Raw genomic sequence first — 24,947 nt, 5'->3', positions numbered from 1 at the left:
TCATTTTGCGCAGCCTGTCTGCTGCTTAGATCCCACGCCCATCCGCCCCTTTTTGGAACATCAACCTACAGCCCACCACCCACCGCCTACCGACCCACCACCCACGCCCCCAAAAAAACACCCAACACTCCCCCCCAGTTTTCCCGGGCATTTCATTTGTATTCGAAGCATTGTGTCCTGTTGAACATTCTTAATTAGGTTAAATCTACTGTGCGACGCCGGGTTCTTGGGCTGGGCCCCACGATTTGGGTCCGGAATGGGTATGCCCCACATACATACACACCCTTTTTGCGGGCCCGTAATGAAGTCAGTCCTCCGGAGAGGTGGCACCCGGAACGCGTGTTCGCCATTTGGCATAATTTACAATGCCGCCGGCCGCCAAAGACACAAAACTCATATTTGCAATTTAAATCCAGGAAATGAAACAATTACAAAGTTTATCGGATGCAATCAACCTCGCAACCCCTCTATAAAATCCCAACATGTGTGGCTCTACTTATGAGCTTTCTAATCAGGTACACTCATATTAAATTAAATTAAATCTTGTTTTTCCACTACTTTAAAATCAAATTAAACATTGATTTTTACAATGGATTTATTGAATCATTTTCTAAAATGTAAAATGTTCACGTTAAGCTATAATTTTTTGCACAGTAAAGCCTCTTTTAAGCTCTTTTAAGCCCATTAGAACTAAACTTTTTTATCGACTTAAGTAATCTTTTTTTATTCTTTTTTAATATATCCCTCTTGGAGCTAATTTCTTTTATCAGATTTTTGTGAAGTACATACATGACGGATATTTAGCCAGTTTCTTGTAAAAGCTTGCTTGTCACCCTGCTGCCAGCTCAAGCGCTTATTATAAATGAACTCAAATTTAATTAAGAGTTTGCCATATTTTGTTTCAGTCCGTCCAGACACACGTCGCGTCCCCATCAACTTGGCCATCATCGTCAAGATGGTTGCGTTGTGTCTCCATTTCAGGCTTCATCACGAACAATATTAACGTCATTGTGCGGCCGACCACTCCAGGTTCACTCCGTGGCCCAAAAAATGTTTTTAGCCAAACTTTTACGCAAAATAACAGAGCGAAACACGACACAAAACCGTAGCCGTAAACGACGAACGTAGCCGTAACCGTAGAGCGTTTCAGGAAGAAGTCGAGCGGGGGGAAACTTGAAATTCACTTTATTCGCGGGACAACAAGAAGACGGTGCCAAAAATCCACTCTGTCTGTGTGTGTCTGCCTGTGTATGTCAGAGTCCTTTTCCTGTCCTGTTTTCCCTTTTATTAAATTGAATTTTGCCGTCGGACATGGAAAGGGACCAAGAATTCAAAATGAGGCCGAGACGATATGTTTATGATGCCACTTGTCTACCAAATACAATTTTCGCATTTCTCGCATTTGGCTCTCATATTTCAGAGCGCTGCCTCTCTTGACAATTTCGTCGCTTTTAAATTTGCTTTGACATTTTTGGCCGACATCGGGCATTGGCTATATATTGAAAGGAACCCCAACACGTCCCGTCCGTGTCCTTCCCCTTTTGCGAAGTCGGTCCGGGAAATCGAATTAAAAACTCATCTTTGCCCAATTTGTGCCAACGCTCCTTGTCTCGCAACCCATGTCCCACATTTCTCACAGCCAGTCACAGATGATTTGGGCTCGTGTCCTGCACAAAAATACCATCCATCCTTGCGAAGCCTGTGTGCTCCTTTTTTATTGTTTTACTAGCAGAAAATCTGTTTTATTCGTACGCTTTTATTGTTGCTACGAGTAATTTAATGTGTATTGCATTTAAGCTAATATTTGAGTTGTTGCTCGGAGGTTTTAATGCCGCTTTTACGATCTTTTTATTGCCTTTTTATTTGCTGGCCCTGGACCTGACCTCCTAGCACTGGTCAGTGGCCCAGGGCAACTGCTGGAGGGTTGCTCAACTTTACTCAACTAATTTCGAGCAATTACAACCGAACGAACAACGGAATGAGGGCCAGCCTCTTTTATTAATTATAACTTCCCTCTGCCAATTGCTCCATTTATGGGGTTCAACACCGATATCAATCATCGTAAAAGGCCATTCTGGGCCTGAACTCTTTAAGGACACATTAGACACACTTGACTGGCTGCTTTCTGCAACTGTGAGTTTGTGTGTCTGTGCGTGTCCTTCGAGGAGCGAAGGGGTTATGCGATGGCTTTCTTAATCTCGACTTGGCTAGCTGGTGGGTCACATCAAAGGAGAGCCACATCTGGAATGCAAACAAAGATAATCTTTTGCCTCAATTTATTTACCTTTCGCTGACCAAACCAATTTACGATTTTAATCAAACCCGAGTCAGAGCACGAGCCACCATCAAAGCAAATAGTTGAGCTGCTGTCACTCGGCAAAGGGCAAAGGTCGAAAGGCAGCCGACTAATGCCCAGTGTCCAAACTAATTTGACGCTGACGAGGAATGAGAAGTAGAGAGAGGGAGAGGGAGAGTGAGCGAATTGGCCTGAATGTCTGCCTGTCTGTTTTTCCAACTGTCCGTCCATCTGTCCGTATGTCTGTCCGTATGTCTGTCCGTCTGTCTGTCCGTCCGTCCGTCCGTCCCACTAACCAACTGACTGACGGACATGCCAGTCTGTGCATAATGCTTATTACTGCAATCATTTACAGCACTTGGCCATGGCCCTTTATCGGAGGCCTGGTCCTCTGAAGATGGGTCGCCTGGACACAGTCCTCCTGGCCGAAGTTCCATTTGCCGAGCAATGCAATACGCAATCTTCAGGCAAACGCACTCGACCCCACACACATTAGTGAAAGTGTTGTGAGCAGTGAGAGAATAAACAAGGAAACAATGTACCCATACTACACTGCCATATGTGAAGATTATTCTAAGAAAATAATATGATTTTCGTAAAGGTAACATAATTACTTATCTAACAAAAGGGTCATCATAGTTTAATATTCAACTTATTCACTACTTCAACCTCTTTTTAGATAATAGTTACATTATATTCCACTTATTCTCAATGCAAGCACTTATTAATTAGCTTGCATTTATTTTCTTGCAGTGCTGACATGCAACAGTTTCCACTATTTAATGGCGATCTCTAAGCAGCCCACACCCCAAGCGGTTAACACACTTCCGTCCCGTTGTGTGAGTGTGTGTGTGAGTTTGAGTGTGTGTGTGTGCTGGTGGGGTGTCATGTTGGCTATTATGAATTGTGCAATTGTCGTCAACGCCAGCGAGATGCCAACCCCATTCTGCGCCGCTTTGCGTTCCCTTTTTCCATTCTCCATTCTCAGTTCGCCTTTCTGCTTTCTCCTTTCTCCATCACCAGTCGAGCTGACAGTCAGTCAGTCACTCCTCTGCAGCTCCAGCTCCAACTGAAGCTTCCAGCCAGCAGCTTTTGGCCCCACATCACATCACTCCTTCTGTTAGTCACTTCTAGTGCTTGGTTTCATTCCGATTGCCTGCTCATCATCCAGCAGCTCTTTGTTTGGACGAGGACGGCACACACGGCGTATACTGAATGCTGTCTGCGTTTGCCTTCGTTTGCCTGCATTTGCCGCCATTTTTCAACCCACACCACTGACTATTTTCCCTTTTCCCTTCCCCCTTTTTTTTTTTTTTTTTGTTAGTGCAACTACTACTTTTGTGTTGCTACTCGGCACTCCTAGTAAATGACTCTTCAACGTTTGTCGTATTTGTCTGGCAGCACTTTGAAGTGCCAAATATTTTTACATTTGTATACTGCTGCTTTTGTCATTTGTTTCGGCAACCTGACAAATGTTCTTGCTAGCCAAAGCGCAGCTCGAAAATCGGTTGAAAGCCGAACTACTCTGGCATTTATGACATCGGCAGCACTCTAATTAAGCCACCAAGTGCTCCAATCAGCCAGTTAATCAAGCGAGCAAGTATTTAATTAAGTGCGCGAAATGGATGCGCATGCGATGGGCTTCATTATGCTCCCTTGCGCCGTAAAATCTTTAACCGTCATTTCACGGGTTTCCGGTGGGGTAAGCAAGGTGTATCGCTGTAACATTTATGCGCTTTTCCCGTCGCATCAAAGTCATCAAATGAAACGAACAGCCCCGGCAATTCCACCTCGGTCCTTCTATCTATCTATCCGTCTATATACATGTATTTTCCGTATATCTGAATCTGTGCACTCTGGGTGTAAAGCTGTCAGCTAGTTTGCATTCATCAACTTCAGCGCCGGCAATTGAGTGACACCATCCTCATATTGCAGAGTATCATCAACAGCAGCAACATCATAATAATCATCATCATCATCGCCATCGACATGATGATGATCATCATCATCAGAATTCCCATCTCAAAGATTTACATGACAGCAGTTGCAGTTCGTTCGCTATTCATTTGCTGGCAGCCCTTCTGATTGCTTGTATTAGTGATTGTCAGTTGGCTAAAAGGCGGAGGAGAAGGAGGCGGAGGTGGAAGGGGCGGGGAATTGAAAGGCGTGGCTGTCTCTCCATTTGATTGGCATTGCAGCACGCAAATCTCTTATGCTTATGAATATTCGCATGGCGAATAAAATTCCATGTTTGTCACTCTGCATTGATTGAAGTGTGAGTCCTGTGCTCTATATATGCACATATAGTACGTCCTCTTCATTATCCGATGGCAACTATTATATATTGGGTTTGTCAAACGAGCTTTGAGCGCTTTTGAAAGCAATTTATTGATTTCTCGCTGCGCAAACGAATGGCGCTCCAAGCTAAAGCCTTGGCTAGCATACCGAATCCCAATCCCAATCAAGCGGTTCCCATGCCATTGTGAATGCTGTCGACACTGGCCAAAGCATTTAAGCCATTAACACGCAAAGGTCGCCAAATAGTATTGATTATGACCGCTGGCCAGACGAGAGGGCCAAGACCGACAAGACCGCCCTGAGAAACGACAACAAATAACAATAACAAACAATCGGCACAAAGAGTCCTTGTTTAACTTGGGTTTGGGTCCGTCTGGGGGAAGGACTTGTTCAACTAAACTGTTTTTGCTTACACTGTCTGGCTGCCTCAGTCGTTTCGTAAGGATTAAAGCTCTATTCAAATTATAGCCAAGTGATGATAAGCCCTGACCTAATCCGATCGCATGTTATTACGATTTAGTTACAATAACGTTTATTTTACTGCTCAACTGTTGCACTTCCAACGGTTGAAGTTACGTTAATCAATAGGAAAATATAATTTAAGACATACTTTGGAAAAAGCTAAAAAAAAAAAAAAAACATTAAAAAGCACTTCCAAAACGGTGTAAAGATTCTATAACACATTTATAGTCCTCTAAAGACTTTCTCCGATGCCCATTAGTCGCCATTGAAATCTTTTTTCTTTGTAGCTTTTCTCTTCATTCTTTTCGAGGGTTTGAGATATTTCCTAAGGGTGCGAAGCGTAAATTTGGTCAATTGGCGATTTGGGGGCAGTGCCCTTAATCAATAAATACCATTCGCCGCGGGGCATGTAAACGTTGCAGATGCAGGTGTTCACCAAGTGCAGGATCCCTGCAATCATGCCGAAGGCGCCGGACAAGTAGAATATGAGTGCGAACTCGTTGCCACAGTGATCGATCATGGCCACGAGCAAAGTGAGGCCGGCGACTATGCAGGCGACGCCGCTAACCAAATTAAACGTCATCGCCTGTAAAGCACACTCGTTGGGCATTCATCACGGCCAAGGGCCAAAACACATGTGTACGCACAATTGGATCGAGTCCCACGGTGGTGCAGCACAGCCGGAAAAGAAGAAGGACCAAACTCTGCAAGGCGATGGGCGGCATGACAAAGATTAACATCCACACCGATATCCCGTACTCCTCGCCGAGAACGCAGTGGGTGTCCAGGATGCGGATGATAAAGGCCAGGGACAGGATCTCCAGCACCTAATGGATAAAGGAAGTCAAGAAGGGTACCCATTTCCGTAGAAGATTTCGATTCCATTCACCGTCGTTAGCAGCAGCAGTATAAAGTTAACCACTCGAAAGTGGAAACTCATAATAATGGTAACTTGTAATTTTGATAACTCCCTAAATATATCTAGTAAGGAAAGCTGGCGAGAAATGTTCGAAAAAACATAACATCAAAGCTAAGTATTAATATAGATTGTTAACAAAGAGAGACTCGAAATGAAATGAGTAGAAATTCATAGCACAATTTCATGATAAGGACCAATTCACGACTTTCACTGCGAGCTTGCAAATGGTTTTGCGCATAATCACAATATCTTTTTATCCACTTGGCAGCAACATTTTATTGTTTTCTGTTGCTCCTTTTATTTGTTATTTTTTTTCGCGTTTCCCATTTTGTTTTGGCCCCGCTAATCTAATTGGCCTCGATAGCGCTTGTTGAGCGAAGTCGTTGCCCGCCACGCATTTGTTGCTTTGTTTGCACTAATTTCATTACTTGTGGAATGTGGCGATGATTTCATGCAATTTAAAGCCACATTTTTCAGTGGCAAGGCATTTAGCATAGTAGCTGCTGACCGGACCCAAAACGGTCCCGACCCACGGAACTCGGGGCCAAGAGTCCGAGAGTCGGGAGCTCCATAACTAGAATCGGCTAGAACCGTTGAGCCGGGTCTCATGGACCCACTCCAGGCTTTTATAATAATTGCCTGTTGACACGGGATGGCCAAGAGGCAACGTTAGTAGCCACGGGAACGTGGGCCTCTCGGAACGCCGACTGGGATCGAGCAATGGGAATGCCGTTGATAAATGAAATTTTCAAAACGTGAACCAACAAAAGGGGACAAAAAACAAACGAAACGAAACCAAACCAAACCGAACCGAACTGAAACGAACTGAGGACACAAAACAAGCGGAAAAAGGGGGCGGCAAATATAATTTAATTTGTTCGCTTTTCAAAAGGTGCTCGGCCCTCCTTTCAGCCTTTTTTCTATATCCCAAACGAGGTTTGGTTAAGCGTTGATTGAGCAAGAACACTTAATTTATTAAAAGGAAAAAAGGAAATCCCTGCACAAATCGATACTTTTCCAAGTAACTCGCACTCTCTCTCGAGTGACATAAATTTTGTCAGCTTAGTTGCGAAAATTGCATATTAGCCAAACATGACAACGTTTCGCCTTTTCTGTGAAATTTATGGAAAAATGTTGCGAAGACAAAAAACTTGAGAGAGATGCGAAGTGAAGTGAACTCCCCAAAGCGGCCAAAAACGAAACAGGAGCAAAAGAACGAGAACGAGTTCGAGAAAGAGAAATGTTCTCGAATAAACAACAGCGGAAATGTAGGCTATGATTTGCTTACTTGCCAGCAGTTCAGGGGCGTAGGTTGTGCAAGTGAAGAGGGGGGTAGTAGAGGGGGATCTTTTGCCAGGGGAGTTGGTCCAATGACAAGGGCGGTGTGGAAAAAGTTACGAGAGTCAGAGAGCTGGCAAAACATAAATCAAATGCATGTAAAATTTTGTACTTTCCGCACACATATCCTGATCCTGTGCAAGTGCATTGGGCAGGCCCAAAGCAGGACAACCGGTGGTGGAAGGACGAAGGACGAAGGACCCACGACGACGGACGCAGGACGCAGGACGAGGTAGGAATATTGGTAGGCAAGTGTGAGTGGGAGTGCGTTGTGTTTTGTGCACATCCGTTAACTTTGTCATTTTTGCTCATTTCCTTCCGGCATGTGCAAGAAAACTGCAGTAGCGGCAGCGGCGGGCCAAACGAAATGATTCCCAGCAGTGCTCCACTGAGCCATCGGGCCACCGAGCCATCGAGCCACAGAGCCACTGAGCCACTGACAAGCCGTAAGCCGTAAGAAAGCCAACCGAACTACGAACACAAGGCTGGCTGGCGAAACAAAAGCAATGCGGAAAGCGGCAATAAGTTGAGGGCATAACTTTCGGAGCCTTCAAGAACACACACTCCAGTGGCGTAGAAGGGGGTTGGGATTTTCAAGGTTTCACAGCTAGGATTTGATAGTTAATTTCTTCATTTTCGGTGGGTTGCTTGCTAGGAGAAAGCATTTATTTTAGCAAAACAGGTTTGCATTCAAAGAGAAATAATCAACGCATACTACATCAATTGAAATTGTGAAATTCCTTAGATTTAGCCAACGTTTAGAATTCGTTTAACATTTTTACTTACAATAACGAAATAGTTGCTAATATTAAAAGCCGTTGCAACTGTTGAAAGCAATGTTTATAGCATCCCTTTTAAAGAGGCTCCGAATCGATTCAATGAACATTGAATATTTATACCGGGGTCTCACACTTAAAACCCCCTTAAATATTGACTATACACCCATGTCTTAAGGGGTGAGAAAGCTCAGAGCATTTTGCATGAAATTAGAGTCGTAAGACACAACGAGTGTCGGGCAAAAAGTCTTGGGTCTATAACTTGCTTGTTGGAATTTAATTATTTTGCAGTTGCTGTTTCGCTGGTGCAACTTGGTCACGGGGGTCTTATTTTTTGTACATTACACATCCTCCGAACCCCACAACACCCCACTCCTCTCACTGCTCTTCCTGCCGGGAATCATGTGCCAAAAATAGCAAAACTTTGCTGCAATTTTCATTCGCATTTATTGTGTTGACATGCTGCCACACTGCGTATACGTATCCTTGATGCAGCCAAACAATTTATTTATTTAAGTCGAGTTGAGTTGAGTTGAGTAGCGTGTAGAAGGAGAAGGAGGCAAAACTTTTTTGCCGTATGTTTGCGCTTGAGAACTGAAAAACTGCAAAACTGGAAAATAAAAATATTTGTACACTTCCCGTTCCTCGCAGTTGTTCGTATCCGATTAGATGCCCTGGCTTCTCTCGAAAGTCGAAAGTAAGAGAATCCCAGCTGAACGGAAGTAGGTCCTCACATCCCACGTCCAATTGGAGTCATATGCATTCAAAGTCAAAGCCACATTAATTAGCATGCTTAGGTGACTTTTATCAAAAACCAATTAAATCCACACACTCGTAAACAGGGGCACAAAGTAAAGTTAATAATTAAATGAATCTGTGTGAGTGGCTTTGAGTTCAAAGTTGACAGCCAGCTAAAACTCTGTGAGTACATTTTTTTTTTATTTTCTTTTTATTATTTCCTGTGTGCTCTTAGTATAATGACACATGCGAGAGCGGAGGCATTAAAAAACATGCAAGGGAACGGGCGAAAAAAAAAAATAAAAATCACAAATAACATTATTAACGTTAAATTAAACTTTGGAATTTTGTTTGCCCCATGCCAGACATGCCAGGGCGCTGAAAGGGCCCAAAAAGGCGAAAAGGAGTAACTTTTCAGGGGGCCTAAAAGTACATTAAAACAGGGACCGGAAGTCAAGACCAAAGGCTTGTTTATGTTTACCGTAATTTGCGGCTCGCTCTGAAAACATAATCAAAGACTTCAAATAAAGCCGCAGAGTTGGTCCTAATCGAGCTCCTTACCTAGTCGACTCCGACTTCAGTGCGAATATAGTTGAGTTTTTCCAGATTTTTCCGCACAACACTCACGCCCCCTTTCCGCCCACTCGTATTTGTCAAGTTGGGAGAGTATGCGTGACACGTAGTAAATTAAATGTGAAACTCTGTAGCAGAGTGTAGCTAACTGAGAGTTTAGTGTTTCTGTGTGTGTGTGTGTAGGTGTGGGTGTGGGTGTGGGTGTGGTGATGGGTGGTTGAGCTGAGTTTGAGTGGCTACAAAGAATGCCGTTGAGCATAGTATATAGCTGAAGCTATTGCTTAGCCCCTTCCTCCCCCCGTCGGCTATAAATCATCAAAGTTCAACGTTTGCCATTTTGTCTACAATGTGCAAAAGTGTTCGAAAGAGTGTGCGTTTGTCTGTGTTTGCGAACTGGTGTTTGTACCCAAATGTGTTTGCTTTGCAATTTCCTTTTATTTATTTAAAGTTCTTAGGCAAACATTGCGCTTCCCCCACCCGCTGGCAAACAGCAATGTTCACATTAAGTTTTCTGCCAAAAGTTTTAACAAGTAATCTTTTAATTAAGTGCCAGCTATCCTCCGACATCTCCTCAGACACTCTGGCATTCGGCAAATCCTGAATCCCGGAGTTATGAGAGCAACAGGAAGAAGGCGGGAAAAAACTCACAAATCTAATTTGATTAATGGTCAAATGCTAAGCTTAATTAGTGGAAACAGCAGCGAAAAACGCGTCCGACCAACTGGAATCGGCATTAATGGTTGCCACAAATACGGGGAAAGCAAGAAATTAAATAAATAACCACAAAACAACAACTAATTGCGCCACAAACGACAATGGGAAAACAACCAGCGAAGAGGAAAAACGGAAGAAAAGGGGGAAACTGAAAATATTTCGCAACTAATAAAAACATTGCGGCGTACTAAATCAACTGGAAAGCTGTAAAACACATTGAAACAAAGGTAAGCGAGAAAAGCGTGAAACGCAAAAACTGAAAAATATACAAGACCACAGGATACCCACTACTATATCTAAAATCAAACATAAAGGTATTAATTTTTGGTATAGGTAAGCTAACAATTTTGTTTCGTAAGTTTACAAAAGGAAACCCAGGTGTAGTACTTACATTTTACTTTACTATTCTTTAAATATCCATCCTAGCTTTTTTTATATTAAGTAATAAAATATCCCCTATTATCCACAAGTACCTCTTATCAAAAGGAAGACCGACAGAGGAAGGTGAAAATAAATGAGAAAGATGGTAAATAGTTTTCCCAAGGGGCAGCAGAAATAATGGCAACTGACATTTGACATTAGTTTTCTTGCGCCAAGAACATTCATTTCTCCAGCGGCCTTAATTAAAGAGACTGTCGTGAATTATAATTGCAGTAGTTAAGCAAAGCGATGCCATAAATGCATATGCAACGAGATCCGTTCTTCTAAATTGGTTGACTATGTTCTTTTGTCCACACATTTTCCCCTCAATTGAAGTCGTTGCACCCTTTATGTGGTTATTTTCCCTTTTTTTTGCCGTTCTTAAGCGTCGGATCGCATTTCATACAATTGCGAATCGGAGTTTACATTGTCGGAAGAGTCTTTTTATCGTCGAGTAATTGGACTCCACTTTCAATTGCTCTGCTCTCTAAGCGTCTCTTGAGTTTTCAACCTTAATTGCACTTTAGCAACGTTTCGAACTTGTTTGTGTTTGACCAAATTTCATTGCTACTGCTGCCGCTCCCACTTGATGGGTGGATTGATTGATTGATTGTTTGACTGATTGTTGTTCAAGTGCCCAGCCAAAGGAGAGAAATATTTGCGTAGATTTAACTAATTGCAGGACAATCGAAAGTCGAGAGTTTTCCATTTCATATCGGCTTAATTCGAGTGCAGCCAACTTGACCAAATATTTGCTAATCAATATTTTTTGCACTAAACAAAAAGAGATTAAAGCCTGTTATTAACGAGATAAGCCTGTTGAAAAATGAGGAGTCTTTCACAAAATTGACAGAAGATCAAAAGCTAAGCGACAATCATAATTAAGTTTCCTGGCAAGCGATTTCAATTAGCAGGAGCAAGAACAGCCACACAGCTGGCCAATCAGCCGGCTCACGACCTTTTTGGTCGAAAGTGCAAACACGAGATGGAAACTTGGCCAAAGTTTAGCGAGCGAGCTGGGGACTCACCAGCTGCTCCTAATTAAAGCCGAAAATCTCTGCACTTTACACTAAAAAGCGGACAAAACGAGGGTAAAGTCCAAGCGACGCTAAACCACTTTTCCAAGATAAACGACACTTTTGGCAATTTATGTGGGGCAAATCTCAATGCTTTTTGGCCAGCACATTTTCGGGACATTTTCGGGTATACTTTAGAGGCCACATAACGTTTCAATTTCCTGTCCCATGAATAATGGCAAGTGTCCAAGAGCTGCTGGCCAACGCTTGTTGCCATTTATAATCCACGAAACTAAATACCCAGCCCAAGTTGAAGGTTTGTGGCCAAGTTTTGTGGCCAGCTAATTGAACTGATTGCCAAAAATGTGCTGTCCTTGTTGAGGCACGATTTCACACTGGTCGATGGATTGATTTTGATTTTATCCGTAGTCCATCATTCAATTAGTTTTTATTTTGTGGGAAAGAAAGGGGTGGTTTAGGGGGCTTTACGGCTTTCATTTCCAATTTTGAGCGAGTTTATTAAATGATATATCCTTGTAAGCTGACAGCCTCACTTCGGTTTTGCTCAATGACAAACCAGACATTGACATGAATATTCACTTTTGTACAAACACACTGATGGATTTGCAGGCACTTAATATGGCTGCATGTTAATATCCACAACCCCCGAAGTGCCCGCCTCCTTGATTGTCAGTCAGAAACGTCAGAAACAGCCACAGGTATATCTTGATGTGAAAACAAATTTATTGGAAATTAAAGCCCCAAAACTCAATACTCATTTAATTTGTGCCGAATATTAAGTGAAGCCCTTTTCATTATGTCGCCCGTTTGAATGTCGAGTATAACCGAGTGTAATAATTGATATAAAAAATAAATAAATTAACGAAAATTTAATTACCTGATAGCTATTTGTTTTGGCCGACGTCCGTTTTAATTGCTTTCGATGCGACAATGGCGACGACAAGGGTGTGTGGCCTAAAAACGACAAAAGGGTTTACATTCAGTATGGTGATTAAATAAATAATGGTGTACAAATGTGCATTTGATGGGCATTTCATGAATGGACTTATATACATATATTTTTTTGGGGTCAACTTAAATTTACAATTCAATAGGGGGCAGTGCGCGAGAATCGCAGCGGAGCAACGGCCACCGCATCCGCAATCGCTAAAAATTAATTTCAATTTTATTGCAGCGAAGGGAAAGCGGAAAATGGGGGGAATACGGTGGGCAGTCTGAAGTGGAAAACCTCGGCCGCGGCGGGGAAAACAAAGCTGGAGTGAAATATGCAGATCAACTTGGCTGTCAAGGGGCGAGCGCAGAGTGTATTTTCAGCGAAAGCCAAACATTTATGAAAATGCAAAAGCGTTTTAAGGTTTACCCCAGGTAAGCTGCGCCAGCAGCTGCAGAGCGATATTAATGTGAATGGCTGCCAAGCCGCAAAAACAAGAAAACAAAAAAAAAAAAAAAAAAAACAGAAAGAAACTAAACTGGCAGCAACTGTAGGGGGATGCCGAAAAAACATAGCATGAATTGCGGTTTAAGCATTGAATTATGAATATTTCTTTACCTCGACCCCGACCTGGATTTCCACGGTGCTCGAGAACATTTATCATCCTGCCAGCCGAGATTCTGATTAAAAGCGAGAAATGTTTCGTAATATCCCCGCAGCCGAACGAAACATAACCAAGCACCGTGTCTTATTCACAAAATGCTAAAATCGCTACTCGTAAATTTGTACGCATCAAAAGTGCAAGAGGCCTCCGCTTTCCGCCGCAAATCTGTGCCACGAGTTGGGTCTTACCGAGAGATCAGGAAATTTTGCGAATTTTCCCGTTTTGTTTGGTTGAATGATTACGTATAATGAAGAGGAGGAAATTTGCATTCAATTTGTAAAGCAATTCACTTGCTTCTTATGCTAAATGGCAATGGCATTATATAAATTAGACAAAAGCGAAAACTTTCCAAGCGGCGAGAGTTGTATCCTCCGACCATAAGCTCAACCCGATACCGCGATTCTCCGCCTCGGGCCTTGGGCTCTATAATTGGCACAACTTTTGCTCGGTTAGCATGAAAACTCATTTATTTCAGCGCAATCAACACACATATACACTGACAGGCCAGCGGACAGAAAGTGGAACTTATAGCAATTAGCGGACTCAACTGAATGGAGCCAAAAGAATTAGGCAACAATCCAGACAGTTGTAGCCAGGCAACGTCGCAAAAAAGGAGAAAGTAAAACTCAATTCGCTGGAAGCAGCGATGCCATGAAAGGATGTTTATCTATTTCCCTCAAACTAGCCACTCTTTCCCTTTGAGTGATTTACTGTACGAGTATACTGTATAAGAATTTCACTGAGGAAAACAAAATTACCAATTGTAAGTATCAATTAAATGGCTTGAGCAGGTTTAAGTTCTTCAGGAAAAAGTAAAGTGGTGCACCATTTACAGTGGTCTTGGTTTCATATATATGTGTATATTTGTAATCAATAAAATATCTATATAGATATATACCAGACCCTATAATTAGCATTCTTTATGGCTGAAGTAATTAAGACTTATTTACTGAAGTAAAAGTAATTAAGATATTATTATATTGTATACCAGAAAGGTTATCTATCTACAATCAACAGTTCTATTTATGAAAGTAAAAACCTAATTAGCTGATTGTTCCAAATATTTAAACGATGTCAATGTTTTCCGTTCCTATTCATTTTGCAATTAACAACGGCTGAAAGTATTCTCACAACACTTTTCTCGTTGCTGAATATTTATAAATATCCGGAATATCAACTTTGTATTGATTTATTGAACATTGTCATTTTTCAATGGTGGACTGACCGAACTCATTAAGGTCTATTCATGTGTGGCCTCTAGAAGAGCTCCGTGGTGCATTGTTGTCCTTTGTTTTCTTTTGGAAAAAATGAATTTGTCATTTAATTAAGTCGGCAGACAGAAAATAATTTGCACAATTTATGCACGACAGCAATTTGCATAATGCAGCGCAACAAATCACAAATCAAATGTTTATTAATGCCCAGACACGGACCGAAATCCACAACCAGGCCACATACCAATCCATATCCATATCGTTTTGCATTTTGCAAACACGCTTCGCTGGCCTGTCCTCATGAATTATGTGAAAACAACTCAATCAAAATGCAAACTGTCAAAACAGGGCTGTTGGGAAAACAACGGCAACAAAAACAAAAAAAAACACCCAGAAAACGGAAAATATAGCATAAACCAACAGCTGGGAACAAATGAATTAGCCATATCTATGCGAGAGTGTGAGTGACGGCGTGATAACGCGTTATTACACTATAAAATCATTAATATGGCGGCTCTAATGTCGCGGATATGTAAATGCAGGCTCTGACACGCGAAACGCTTATAAAAAAATATAGACAACGAGCCCAGAAATGCGGCATTAGCTGTCTATCGTCGAGATCCTTTTGCCAACGCCTACCATTCGGGCCCATTACCCAACACTTTGGCCATAAAGCCGAGTGTGTGCCGGTGCCAGTGTCAAGGCAACGAAATCTATTAGTTTCCCGAGGCTTGGCGGGAATTTCCAGGCCAGGAAGAGCTGCGACAATTCCGTAAATTTGATATGCGCAATTTGTTGGCAAACGAGGACAAAGACACAGGACGTAAGACGAAGGACGAAGGATGCGAGGGCTGTTCATATAACTACCAAACCGCCTGGCAACCTGTTGCCGCTTGTTACGCACTTTTATGGCGCCAGCGGGTGGGCTTTTTCGAGTGGATTGCGTGTGTGTCTCACCTCAAACCCGACAAGGAACAACCTCAAAGTAGACCCCATTAAAGGTAATATGCCACATGACTCGCTGATGGAACTCACACTCGTCCCATCCCCAGATTGCTATAACATAATCAGTATTAAGACACTCGAGATGGTTTCGCATTCACTTGTTATGTTCTACATAATAAATAGAATTCCCCCAAGCCTCAAACTTAAATTTATGATTCACAATATTCAAACCAAACGTATACATACTTATATAGTTTTCACATTTAAGTCCCAACCATCCTTGCTTAGATGGGATCTACCATTTCAAACCAGCAATTTCTTTGCGAAATGCTGCATGCTTATTTCATTTTTATTTTTTTGCGCTATCCAAGATTTGATATGCAGAGAAAAAGTACATAAGTTTGTCCAAGGCCCCGATATACTTATAGTTTATACTTTGGCAAATCTCGGTGCAAGACAAAAGTAGCCAACTTAACTTGGCTAAGAACTTTCTTTTTTTGTGCCGTTTCTGTTGCAGCTTTTGGCATTTCTTATGCAGCTGATTGCATTTGGCCAAGAGCAGCGGCAGAAACGGCAACAACAACAATAACTGAAACAACAACAATAGCAAAGGCAACTGCAGCTGCAATTGAATTTTATAACAAACAATTTTACGCTTTAAGCACACTAGAATTTGCTTTTCTTGTAGAGGCCACCAATGAGGCTGCTGCCTTGAAGTGCTCAGAGTGCGTCATTGACTTTGCCTCAGGCCAAAGGCACTTCTCCACTTCTCCACTTTTTCCTATTTATCGTTATTTACCATTAGCTGGCTTTTGCCCACCTCATCCTTCGCTGGCAAGGACCTCGCCTTCCTCGGACTCTGTAACGACCACAATAAGCATTCTGGCCAGCTACTTGCGCTCGCCTTTACTTTCTGCGGCTTCCTCCTCTGCAGCCTTGAGCGAAATCGGAGCCCGTAAGCAGGCAGAAAGTTTAATAAAAATAGTAGAACAAAAACGAAATCAATTCCCCTACCCCGGCAATTATGGCATAGCAAGTTGTAAAGGGGAAAACTTATTCAAATGGCTCTTAATTAAATAAAGTTTCGGCTAATGTGCTCGAAGAAAGTTCAACTAAGGGACCCCGAAATGATATCATAGAGACAGTTCGCTTTTGAACTCCGATTTTAAATTAATATAATGCTTTACCAGTTTCACCAATTTTTCAATGTTTTAACTGTAAGTAAAAGTTGATAGCTAAACAACGAATTTCTATAAATTTAAAAACTTTAAAAAGCATTTGTTCCCAAGCTTTAAAATTAAATATCGATTTACTATGCGTTGGCTAGCTACACTCAAGCAGTAAAAACTTCAAAGCGTTTTATTTATTTTAAGAATAAACATGTTTGTACATTTACTTTTTTCGGTTTGCAAAACAAGTTTCATGTCGCTTTAAATATTTAGCAGAGACTTATCACATCTTTTTCAGGCTATTCTCGTGTACTAAACGTCTGTATAAAACTAAAGCTTGTGCAATTTGCCAGACTTTATTTTTTGTGTGATCCCAGAAAGATTTACTTGCTTTATTAAATATTGTGTGTGGACTTATCACATTAGCATTTTCAGCAGGCCACACTCAAGACAAAAAAAACTTTTATGCCGGAGATCCAAGACAAAGTTGGCACTCCCACAGCTCCGGCTGGAGAATCCCGGCCCATTCTAATCCCATTCCGGCCCCTAGTGTATAATTATTCTATCTGTCGCATATGCATGAGATCAGCCGAGGGGCGGGCCACACGCCCCCATGTCTCCATCTGGCCTACTATACGAGTATGTGTATGTAAGTCTATATGTATTCATATGCGTGTGGCGCAACTTCTTGGTCTTCCCACTCCGCAGCTTCATTAGCAACTTTGTGCGTATTCATTAGGAAGCAGCAACAGGGGGCTTCGAGCCCCCGAAAACCCTCCTGCGTTTCCACACCCAAGCCCACAGCTGCGACTGGTTGATAAAAGATTTATGCGAGCACTGATAACCCGACAAAACGCCCACATCCATAGACATACTGCCGGGATCCCGGATAAATAAACCACAAAATAAAGAGAAAACAACAAAAAAAAAAAAAACATTTCGAAATCAGAAAACCAAAAATTTCTATGGGAGAAAGTCTCAAGTCGAGGAGCATGGTTAAAAAAAAGAAAATTAAAGCACATAAAGGCAACTGCTTGATTTGGCATTCAGCACAAAAAGCAATGCCGTCAGCTGGGGTTCCTCCATGCAAAATCCTGTCTGTCTGACTGGCTGGCTAAAGGGCTTTGGACCCGCCAACAAAACAAGGAAAAAAAAAGAAGCCCTCCTCTCCCCCCCGCTAACCACAACTTGTTTCAGGAAATGTTTTGGCAAAATGTTTGGTAACTCAACGGCGGCTCTTTCACATGTTCATAAATTAAAATGCCGCAAATCAAATTCACATAAGGCTTCAAAACACTCAAACGCCTGGCTCCTGGCTCAAAGCGCTGGCAAAACTGACGGACAGAGGCGGCGAGAAAATGAGTGGCAGTAACGAAGGGGGGCCTTCGCCCAAATGGAGTAGCCCCAAAGAAACGGGGCGCAGTCCTTGAACATTGTCTAAACCGAGAAACCCAAAAAGCTGGCGCGCCGCTGCATGTTAAATTATGTTCACACTTTTGTGGGCTCAACTGGCCGGACCCGAAAAACCCCGAATCCGGACACGGACTGCGGAGTACGGAACACGGAATACGGAATACGGACTACGGTGGCGGAGTCCATATGGGTGGGCGTGGCCGTAGATGGGAGGGGAAGGCAAGGGAACGGGGGGGGTATGAAGATGGTGGGACGGTTTGCATGTGCGGTTTTTATGCTGGCCAACCACTTAATCTCCTTTCGGTTTATGCCGCTTCTGTCTTGGTTCGTTTTTCAAGTGAAATTTATTATATTTTAATCACTCCCCGGGGACTTGTTGTAGCAGTTAAAGCGTATTTTTAACTTTCTTTCTTCCCATACAGTTTACGGAGGCCGTACGCCTCGGAAATATTAACAAAATTGCCTCCGCTGGCAGCACTTTAAATTGCTTTAAGCCCCCTTGCCCAATGGCAAACAGACGCAGGACCGTCATATTTCTTCGCTCATGGTGGCCCATTTCTTTGGGGCGTTTATGGCCAGGCCGATGGCAACGCGGCGTATACGCAACATTCGCAGCTCTACACCCGGAACGCACTTAATCATTTTGATTGTCGTAAATGGCGCATTTTTAGTGCGTCGCAGCTCGTTTCTGCGGTTGCCGAAAAAGGAAACAGTTTCAGCTCATTAGTGATTCATTTATTTATGCTGGCCATTACTTAAGTTATTATTATATGATTAGGCGAAAGTGCGGCTGGCTCATTTATTATGCATCAGCCGCCCCCCGAAATGCCAAAGATCGAGTCGAGTTAAACCGATTGCGGGACAAGTTGAAGTGAGTGGAGCTGAAGGCCATGCACACCAAGCTCCACAACTAGCTCGACTGAGCTGTCAGGCACACGGAACATCGATCGACTTGGACAGCTATTAGACATAATCACGGCCGATTCACACAAAGCCCAGTCAGCTGGATGGATAATGGGGCAAGTGCAAGGGGATTGGGTCTTTGGAGTGCCTGAATAAATGCCTGCATGCCGAAGTCAACAGACGGGCAGGAAGTTTCCTGGGCGGCGGGCGAAAGCTAAAAGCCAAGCCAAACGGCCAACAGCAAAGGCAAATCACGGCCAAGCAAACCAAAAAACCAAAAAACCGAGAGAGAAAAAAAAAGGAGGAAAATGCGACCGTCAAGCCACAGGGATATATTGATTTTGCCTTTTGGGCCAACACAGCGTACATGGCAAAAACGTGAACAAAGACAAAAATCAAAGCCGCATGCAGAACGCAGCCTGCGGCCTCAAGGCGCTCCATCCTGTCTCCGAAATCTGCCTCCGATTCCTGCCCCTCGTCCCTTCCACTTTCCGTCTCTCTATCAGGCTGACTCCTTTGCCGAAGCGTTAACGAGCAGTTTGATGACTCGAGGAGCAGCAGGATACTGGCTTGCACTCGGAGAAAATGCAGAACCATAAGCATAAAGCTCTTTATAGCCCAACTACTAAAGAAATTTCAAAAAATATAACATTTAAGTATAGGCAAATGCTGCTTTTATGAAGCTGAATTTTGCTTCTGATTTAAAATCAGGAAACTTGAATATTGCAATAAAAATGTTTCAAAAAAGAATGGCCAACAAAGCGCATGCACACAAATCATACAAAATGCACATTAAATCTCTGATTTAAGCTTGTTTAGTTTTAAAAATATTTGTATACGAATTAGGCTTAAATTCTCTCCAATTTGAATAATTTTCTATGTTTAAATCATAAAGTGTTGCGGGCAAAATCAAACCAATAAACTATGAACTAAAAACTATAGAAAAGATTTTTCTTCCAGTTTTGACCTATCCCTTCTGCCTTTAATTGCCCAGCCAAAAGCCGGCTTTAAACTTAAACTTTAACACACAACCAGGCCAACTGTGCCGCCCTGACCCCTCATAGATCAACGGCACTTGTTGGCCGGTTTTTTCCGCCAGCTAGGCACTTTTCTTCAGCCGTTTTTTGTTGGCCGTAGTGTGTTGCCTGCCTGGCGGTAAATGTGCAAATGTCGTAACGGCCGAAGCGCAGCCACAAAGCGAAAATAACATTGCCTCGCTACTCCGGCTCGCAGGCCGCACATGATGCACGTTGACTTTGACGGCTAGATGTTCGAGCTCATGGATGCCACATGCAACCGTAACGGCAAGAGCAACAGCAACAACAACAGCAATAGCAACAGCAACGGCAGCAGGAGCAGCAACAATGTTTTCAATTCGGTTACACTCGGCGCTCGATTTGGATTTCGGCTCGTCCTTGCAGGAGCCTTTCCAGCTCTGCGGTGGGCCTAAAAAACAGTGGCGAACAATTCTATTGATTGACAGTTTGGCAAAACGCACACGCGAACAGAAGCGCAAAAAAAAAAAAAAAAAAGCCAAAAAGCGTAGAGCCGCAGGCGTTACCGTTGCGGATGTGCGCTTAAAAACGTTGCAAGCAACGTGAAAAAATGCTTTCTCCATTGATTTGTTATGCAGAAAGGTGCGGGTCTGGCCAGAGGCGTTGAATGTGGTAGAACCCGAAAAAAAATTGGCAGAGGGGGGTTAGATCAGCATTCAATTTGGACGCGATGCCGCACAAAATTCTTTAAATTTCTGGCACAGCGCCTCGCCGGCACTGCCAACTAATTGACTTGATTGGCGGTGCGTGATTCCCCAGGATTTGGCATGACTTGCCAAACTAAAATACCAAAATACAAAATACCCGAATATTCCTAGCTCCGAAAATTCTGCGCTTGATTGATCGGCTTTCGCTCTGTTTGTACCTGCTGGCTGACAATGTCAACTCTTAGCTGACCATTAATCATCATTAATCAAGCGCAATGGCACTTCAACGGCCAGATGTCAGAAGCTATATATTTAAATATATACGCTCTCCACCGGGCCTGTCTTCATTTATTTTTTATCATGCAAATTAAATTTAATTGCTTAACAAGTTGCGGCAATTGTTCGGAAAACATGGAACACAACTCCCCGTCCTTCCGCCGCGAAAGTGAAAAGCCCTCCACAAATTATCTGTGCTGGGCCAGACATTGCGGCCAGGGCTCAAACAATAACTAATGTCAGCCAAGCGCAAATTGCTTTATTAAATAAAGTTCAGCCAAAATAAGCAAACCGAAAAAGGAAGTATCCCCACACATCCCAGGGGACTTAGGGGAACGGGAAGAGGGGGGAAGTTGGGGAAAGTCCCTGAACGGCAGGAGGAATCAGAGTAAATTGTACAATGTGGCCAGTGGTGGGGTCACTCTAATCATTGTGCACACACTCCAACTGGCTGTGAGAAAGGCTGTGAGTGGCTCAATGGGGAAGGGGGCAACACAAAAGGACTCGCTGGTAAGGACATGGCCAGGCGGCCACAAGGACTGAAAGTATTTTTAGCTAATATCAATTTTTCATAGTTCAAAGATTTTTGCGCAGACACACACAATGAAATCTGTGTGTGCACATGTCGTGGGCATTGAGGCAATACCAAATTTTCTGGTTTTCTGATTATAAACGATCCTCTGCAGTGTCCTGTGCCGAAAAATATATATATTCCTCGATATATGTGTACACTTAAAACGCAGAAAACTCTTGGCTTCCCCCCAATTTGATTTGTATTTATACGAAACTGCCGGCCAAGAAAAAGCGTATATAAGAATATAGCTCTGTTGTGGCAAAACTTGCGGGCTGCAAGTGATAATTTATGGCCAATGAGTGCAAGGCAACATATTCAATTTTCGACAGCCGCCACTGAAGGGGATTTCTGCAGATCCAGGCTATGAGATTTCATTAGCTGCAGCTATAGTTGAAGACTGGATTCACTGGATTCCAGGCAGGTGTAGTCTGCGTTCACAGCTCCTGTTCCCCGATTCGATGTGACAACCTCAATGTATGCTCATCGTAAATTTTCGCCAAGCGTTATCGACACAGACATCCTTGCTGCTCGGTTGGTTCTTGTTGTAACCTTTATACACTGGCAGAGGGTATTATAATTTTGGTGAGATGTTTGTGAGGCAATAAAAGCTATCTCAAGGGATAATCAAAGCTCCTTTCCTTCAAATTGTATACAACTGTATACACAAAAACCTTTATATTTATATAGCCTGCTTAAAACAAAATAAGAAATGAAAGAAACATGGATAGATTTTTATAAAAACTTTCAAGACTTTCTCCTAAGAGAAATATTTTAGTGGAAAAACAAAACCTTTCAAATCCCTACGAAAGGGTATTTCAACTGCAACTTATCGAAGTCAACGTTCAGATTTGTGCCGCAGGAGTTGGTCCTGTGTGTCACTCTTCTTGGCCGACTTGCAGCTGCATTGTTTATGTGCTCTGGCCCGGCTGAAGTCGTGTAAATTCTCCCCTTCATCTAATGGCAAATTTATTTGGTACGTAAACAGTTTTTTGGCTAGCACACACAGGAATATATCGAGCTAGAGCGACAGAGAGAAAGAGATCCTGCGGGGCGTTGTGGGATATCTGTTCTGCCGTTGGCTTTTGTATTGTCTGCGACTTGGATTCCATGTAATTCCAGTGTCAGGCTGAAATTGAATTCCATTTTCAGCCACAGTGGAGTGGGTAAGCCAAACTTGCTAATAATGCATGCAGCGGTGGTAGGAAGGGGAGTGCAACGCCAGCTTTTCCAACTAAGCCAACAGGTTAGACATCGACTCACTGAGTGATTGTCTAACTGTCTGTTTATTTGCTGCCTTGCCCTACCAGACTTTCTGATCAATTTTCGAATGCCTGTGTGCGGTGTTCTTGTTTTCAGTTTAATTGCACAAATCCATTACGCATACGCAGTGTTGCTGCCAGGACACCCCATACACACACTCATTCACTCACTCACTGAAGGACATAGATAACGTGGGCTGGGGAACAAAAAGCGGGGGCAAAATTAATTTTTCTCAGCCGCAAAATTGAAACCGAACAGCGACGAAGCGCGTCGGCAAATTTACACACCATTAAGTAGTTTACTAACACACAACGCCAAGGTGTATATGTGATTCTGTGTGTGTGTGCATGGGCTGGTGTGCACACATTCACAGGGAAACGATCCACATGGGTAGTCATTGTAATTTGATATTACACTGCCAAATGGCGGCATGTGCTGCCTGGATGGTGCACACACAATGACTGAAACTGAATCGGAATCCGAATCCCCGGCTCGATAGAGAAAATAAGCAAAGTAAAGCCGGTGGAAATATAATAAAATAAAACCCAATATCCGGGCCGGGTGAAAGTACAAAAAAAAAGTAGTGCCAGCGAGTGTGTGTCTGCATGCGAACTATTCAATTCGCTCATTTCATTAAGTTTCTTGTCGCACTCAAGCACTTGACGTTGACAACGTGCCGTATGCGCAATATGTGTGCGAGGTTGTAAGTAGGTGGAGCCCATGTTTATCAGGCCGCATAACGATGTGTCACTTGTGCGTGGCTCTGAATAGGACCCGAGAACCCGAGAACCTGACTGAAGTTGGAGTTCGAGCTCCAGTTCGAGCTTGGTGCACACTGCATATTGATATGCTAATCGAGCTGGCTGCCAACAAAAGCAACAGCAAAACGAACGAGGGGCTTGCCAACTATCGAGTGTATGTGTGTTAGTGAGTGTGACTGTGTGTGTGTGTGTTTGCACGCCTAATGGCATAAAGACAAAAGCTCGGCAAAAACGCAGAGCGTGATGTGCTGGACGCAGGACGCTGTGTTTGTTGGTCCTGGCTTTAGAGGTGGGTAAGCGCTATTAAGCGCATTATTTAGTTTCGAACACAATGGCAACACCCACGCAACGGCAACGGCAACGGCAACGGCAGCGGCAACAACCACAACTGAACAACTGTGTAGATAAGCACTTTTGACGCTGTAATGGCTCCGCTGACCACTTTGTATCCTTGTGTAACCATATGCTCGCCCTTTTTCCTCTCCCCTTCATCGTTTACATACACACACACACATCTAAAGTGCCCTTAAGTGTCCTGGGCAGGCCGCATAAGCGACGACACCTAAGCAAAACACGCAAACAACCAAGTCAAGCCAAGTGCCTGTTGTCCTGGCCATTTGGCGTGAGGACTCCTCCATTGATATGCCGAAATACAACACGATGCCACCCCATGTCTGCGGTTAGTTTTGGGTTCCAACTAAGTCTGCTCGATTAAGCAGTTGCCCCTGATCCTGAAACTTCAAGGACAACGAATACTTCCAACTTACTCATTAATTTCGTAACTTCACGTGAACGCAAATGCCTCAACAGTATCACAATGCCAATTTTCGTTTATATAAGTTATAATTAAATTAAACAAAATTGTAAGTATTCTCTGTTACAAATTGCACACTATCTAACAATAAATATAAAATGATTGGATTAAACAAGACCTAGATTATTTAAATACAAACATCTCAAAAGTCTTAACCTGCAAGTAAACCAAACATGATATTGCCTTCTTTACGAACTTTGCAAAACTTTATTAAACCAGCTTTAGGCTTTCTACTATTCCTTTTAAATCTCTGGTAATTTCGCAAGCATCCTCACAATTTATGCTTTCCCTCGTGCAGGATTCATGCAAGAAGTTGACTTTGCTAAACAATTTCTTGGTTTTAATAAAAGTAAACAACCGAGCTTAGTTTGCAAACCCCCCAGATGACATAAAATTGGGTAGAAAAGAATGCAATTTTCCTGCTTATTCAAAGGACAACGCGTATTACTCAAAAAGGAATTAACTTTTCCTCCCCACTTCCGCAAAGTATTCCATTTGGGTGGAGTGGGGACTCCTGTGCAGATGAGCTCACGTTAATCCTAAAATCTGCCCAAGTGCTGTCTGCCAAAAACAACAACAAAGCGAAAAATAACAGATTCTAGGCGTAAGAAGCACGCACATACACACACACACACGCACACGCTGAAGTGAAATGGGGAATGGAGGGGAGCATTACGAACATTCTGACAAAGTACACACTGAGCTCGGTACATGGCTGCGTATACGCAATATGGCTCCACTTTCGTTTTA

General features: G+C 42.9%; 2 protein-coding genes across 2 annotated transcripts in view; both read right to left on the bottom strand.

Annotated features, from left to right (window-relative positions):
* LOC108095860 (hemicentin-1) overlaps positions 1 to 24,947 on the bottom strand; it is a 130,464-nt gene that overhangs the window by 97,327 nt on the left and 8,190 nt on the right. Inside the window, exon 2 of the mRNA XM_017197161.2 lies at positions 12,449 to 12,525. The gene's annotated coding sequence lies outside the window, so the exon portion shown is untranslated. The remainder of the gene's footprint in view (positions 1 to 12,448; positions 12,526 to 24,947) is intronic.
* LOC108095861 lies at positions 5,104 to 6,119 on the bottom strand. The gene is made up of 4 exons (XM_017197162.2): positions 5,946 to 6,119; positions 5,704 to 5,883; positions 5,449 to 5,642; positions 5,104 to 5,381 (listed from the first exon to the last, which is right to left on the bottom strand). The coding sequence occupies exons 1-4, from the start codon at positions 5,994 to 5,996 to the stop codon at positions 5,312 to 5,314; spliced, it is 495 nt and encodes a 164-aa protein (XP_017052651.1). The 5' UTR covers positions 5,997 to 6,119; the 3' UTR covers positions 5,104 to 5,311.

The sequence above is a fragment of the Drosophila ficusphila genome, unplaced genomic scaffold (genome assembly GCF_018152265.1).
Source record: "Drosophila ficusphila isolate 14025-0441.05 unplaced genomic scaffold, ASM1815226v1 contig_791, whole genome shotgun sequence".
NCBI lineage: Eukaryota > Metazoa > Arthropoda > Insecta > Diptera > Drosophilidae > Drosophila > Drosophila ficusphila.
The sequence above is the reverse complement of the archived record's forward strand: the minus strand, read 5'-3'. Positions and strand labels throughout refer to the sequence as shown.